At 36.1% G+C, this 3448-nt stretch overlaps 2 protein-coding genes across 2 annotated transcripts in view; one reads left to right on the top strand and one right to left on the bottom strand.

The window, feature by feature from the left end:
• The window catches only part of LOC118747978 (gonadotropin-releasing hormone receptor), a 7588-nt gene extending 6081 nt beyond the window's left edge, over positions 1 to 1507 (top strand). Inside the window, exons 3-5 of the mRNA XM_036482220.1 lie at positions 79 to 281; positions 343 to 488; positions 787 to 1507. Coding sequence (XP_036338113.1) covers positions 79 to 281; positions 343 to 488; positions 787 to 1333 — 896 coding nt within the window. The 3' untranslated portion in view covers positions 1334 to 1507. The remainder of the gene's footprint in view (positions 1 to 78; positions 282 to 342; positions 489 to 786) is intronic.
• Positions 1508 to 2493: 986 nt separating this feature from the next.
• Positions 2494 to 3448, bottom strand: part of LOC118747980 (U6 snRNA-associated Sm-like protein LSm2) — a 21013-nt gene continuing 20058 nt past the window's right edge. Inside the window, exon 4 of the transcript XR_004994006.1 lies at positions 2494 to 2516. The gene's annotated coding sequence lies outside the window, so the exon portion shown is untranslated. The remainder of the gene's footprint in view (positions 2517 to 3448) is intronic.

Below are 3448 nucleotides of genomic sequence, written 5' to 3'. Positions count from 1 at the left end.
ATTTCAAGTAAGTAGACGCACCACACCGGTGTGTCACCAAGAGAGAGGTGTGAGTGCTAATAAGCTCATTTATTACAGGCAGTGAAAAAATGTTCCTCGGTCCAAAGCTGGTACCCAATTCGAGCGTAAACTCTATGCAGACAAATCGCCAGCGTATAATTCACAAGGCTAAAATGAAGTCGCTACGAATTTCGTTTGTAATAATCATTGCATTTCTCATCTGTTGGACACCATATTATGTTGTGATGGTTACGCTAATGTTTCTCAATCCAGATAAAAAGGTAAGCCGCCTAGCGGTCATAATATTGTATGGATTAGAGAATTAATTGATTAAAATTTTAGCTCAGCGAAGGATTAGTTTCGGCCATATTTGTTTTTGGCATGTCAAACAGCTTGGTGAATCCGCTGATTTACGGCGCCTTCCATCTGCATCCTATGAAACGAAAAGCGAGTCAAAAAGGTGGAAATGCCGCCTACAGCCTAAACAGGTATGCATGTTTGTTCATGTGTAGGCTTCTAAAGGTTGTGAGAGGTTAAAAAAAAAAATCGTATTTTCTGTGTGGTCGTGCCTTAAATGGAATTGAGTACTTGTAAACCCAAACTTGTCCTACCATTAAACCATCAAAAAAAAGATAAACAATGTCAAGTGAAATTAAGTTTGAATTAAAAATATTGAAATTGTGCTGTAAATTTCCCACACCAGCCCATAATTGATTATCGCGACCCCTGAAAATCTTCATTAGGGAAATTGACTAGAAAATACTGAAACACAAATTTTACTTCCAGGGCTGACTCACAGCGAAATCCGTCCATACTGACTGCTGTTACACAAATTGACGGCAACGTCGTGCGACATACCCGCATCAACCGCCAGCCCAGCTACTACCGAACGCACAGCAGCGGCAGTGCTTCCAAGGAGCAAGTCAGCTTGCTGCAAATGACTCGTGACACCACCGCCATTGTACATAAATTTAACTCGAGTTCCGAACGCAATTCACCACTGCTCTCCTCACAACAACAAACACACTCGATGAATATAACCTGCAATGAAATGGAAGAAATTGACGCGAATGCGGGTGAGGCCACAAAAGCAGATGTCGTCGATTCACACAGCATACCGGTGGTCGCATACAGCTACAAAAGCTTTAAGCCAGCTAATTCATGCGCGAGAAGTTCCGAAGAAACTCTCACAAGTGCCGCCGGTAATCGTATGCTTTCACCCACGCAAAGGACACCTGCGTCCGAGGGAAGCGAACCGCCGTATAGATCTGTGTGTGCGGCGCATAATTCTAAGACTAAGATGAATACGGATGAGTGTGTGTCTAGTGTATAAGTGCCATTTGCATACGAAATACTTTACGAGAAAAAAAAACACGTTCCTTATCTACATAGATGTTGCACGTTGGCATAGTACATTGTATGTGTTTGCATGCATGTATATTAGGGTGGTCCTTAAATGTTGGGAAGCAAATTTTTACAACAGATTTCCTAAGCCTCAACCCCCCCTACGTCGATGCTGCTATAGTCGAAAATATCACATATAAATTTTGGTGCCGATTGGAGACTGTTAAGGCGTGTCGCACAGAAGGCTCGAAAAATTTATATAATTTTTTTTTTTTCATCTAATACCCAAAATCGATACTACCATAGTCGAAGATATCAACTTGTATGGGATATCTGTGACCGTGCTATTACCGATTGAAGGGGTGAGCCTCAAAAGAATCGTTCATTTGATTTTTAAGGGCCACCCCAATGTTTATGTATCTAGATATACATACATATGTATGTAGGAATGCATGTGTGTATATATGTATGTATGTATAAAATTGTGGGTTAATATATGCTTACTTTTCTTGACAATATTTCTTAGATTAATCAATTAGGACTTGTATTTACAAACAGTGGGTCATTCCATCCAAAATTGACGTTCAAAAATTTTTTCGTACGAAACATTTTTTTTTTGTTCTTTGAGGCAAAATATTAGACACGTATGTATGTATTTTTTATTTCGACACAATGTAAAAAATTTTGGAGTTATGAATTTTCAAAATTCACTCGTTCGAATAAAATACCTCTAAAGTTTACGCTTTTTTCTTAGCTTTCCAATGAGAAATACGATGAATTTTTTCGGCCTTATTTGTTATAAACAAAAGGTACATTTTTATAAACCAGTGATTTTTTTTTGTTTCAATTTGGAACTATTTTTATTCAGTTATTTTTATTGAAAAATGTACATCAGACTATTCAGTCACGACTGTATAAATTTGAGAATGGGCCATTAAAAACTCCGTCCACAATACATTTTTTAACTTCAACCTCAGCGCTCCGACGGGCGCTTGTTCGAACTCGATCGCTGCGAAGAATTCATACACTCACACGTACATAAGTAAGCATGTGAATGTCATTGTCACGGTTGCTCATACGCCCCGTTGAGCGCGATTGCCGCCACCTTCGTTTATTTTGATCGGAACTTTCGTATACTTATTTGGTGTGGTTGGCGTCGCGTTTAACTAAGCCTAAAATAGGAAAGATTTATAATTATTGCAATGCACCAGAAGAGTGAGATATGTATATTAAACAAAAAATTTTGGAAGGATAAACAGTTGAGTACAAACGGCTACAAGCAAATAGATAATTTATAAACATAAAGATTTTGTTTAAAAGGAATAGAAAGTTCCCTAACATGATTTAATTCAATTTTTTAACTTGGATATTTTAAAATATGATTAAAGTAATTGACAATAAAATTAAATTTTAAAGAAAAATGCACTAACTGTTAAAATGTTTAATGATAAGCAGAGGAAAGCTGCTTAAAAAAAGATGACGCTATGTAGATACAAACGGGTTGAGATACAGGTGCTAAGGCGCTAAAAGCGAGGTATGGAAAATTTTCGGTTTAGTAGAGGTTGAAGGCAAAGCAGAGCCATAGAGCTTGTTGCCTCAAATGTATTCAATGTGTTTAGCACTTATAATTCAAGTACCTAATTTTAAAACGCGTCGATGATTGAGTAGTCTGTCTACACTGTGCAAGCTAAACGGCTCACTTTCGACAACACGAAGTAATTGTTACTGTTGAATGAAATTGCCCCTTAACCTTGAAATAGTTTAAGTTTTTTTTTTCAAGGCAAATCTTATCAATTATTAAAAGAGCAAGAAACTATGTGTGGTTAAGGAAAATTTGAGTTACATTCTTTTGTTATTCACAGTGGTTTTATTTCAAATTATGTCGATGCACAGATATTTATTTCCCTGAAATTTACTTAACTAAATAAAAATCTACTTTATAAAATAGAACATTTGAATAAAATTTTTTTAATGAAATTCAGTTTCAGTATTTTTCGTAAATTGCTATTTTAATTTTTTTGAGCATTTGTTTTTTAAAAACTCTTTAGTTCTTAAAATACTAGAGTGCTGGAATTTTAAGTTTATTCCTTGTTTTAATCAAATT

This window comes from Rhagoletis pomonella, unplaced genomic scaffold, assembly GCF_013731165.1.
Source record: "Rhagoletis pomonella isolate Grant_MI unplaced genomic scaffold, Rhpom_1.0 Rhpom_scaffold_00012, whole genome shotgun sequence".
In the NCBI taxonomy this organism is placed as follows: domain Eukaryota; kingdom Metazoa; phylum Arthropoda; class Insecta; order Diptera; family Tephritidae; genus Rhagoletis; species Rhagoletis pomonella.
Note: the sequence above shows the minus strand (reverse complement) of the source record. Positions and strands in the feature narration are given on the sequence as shown.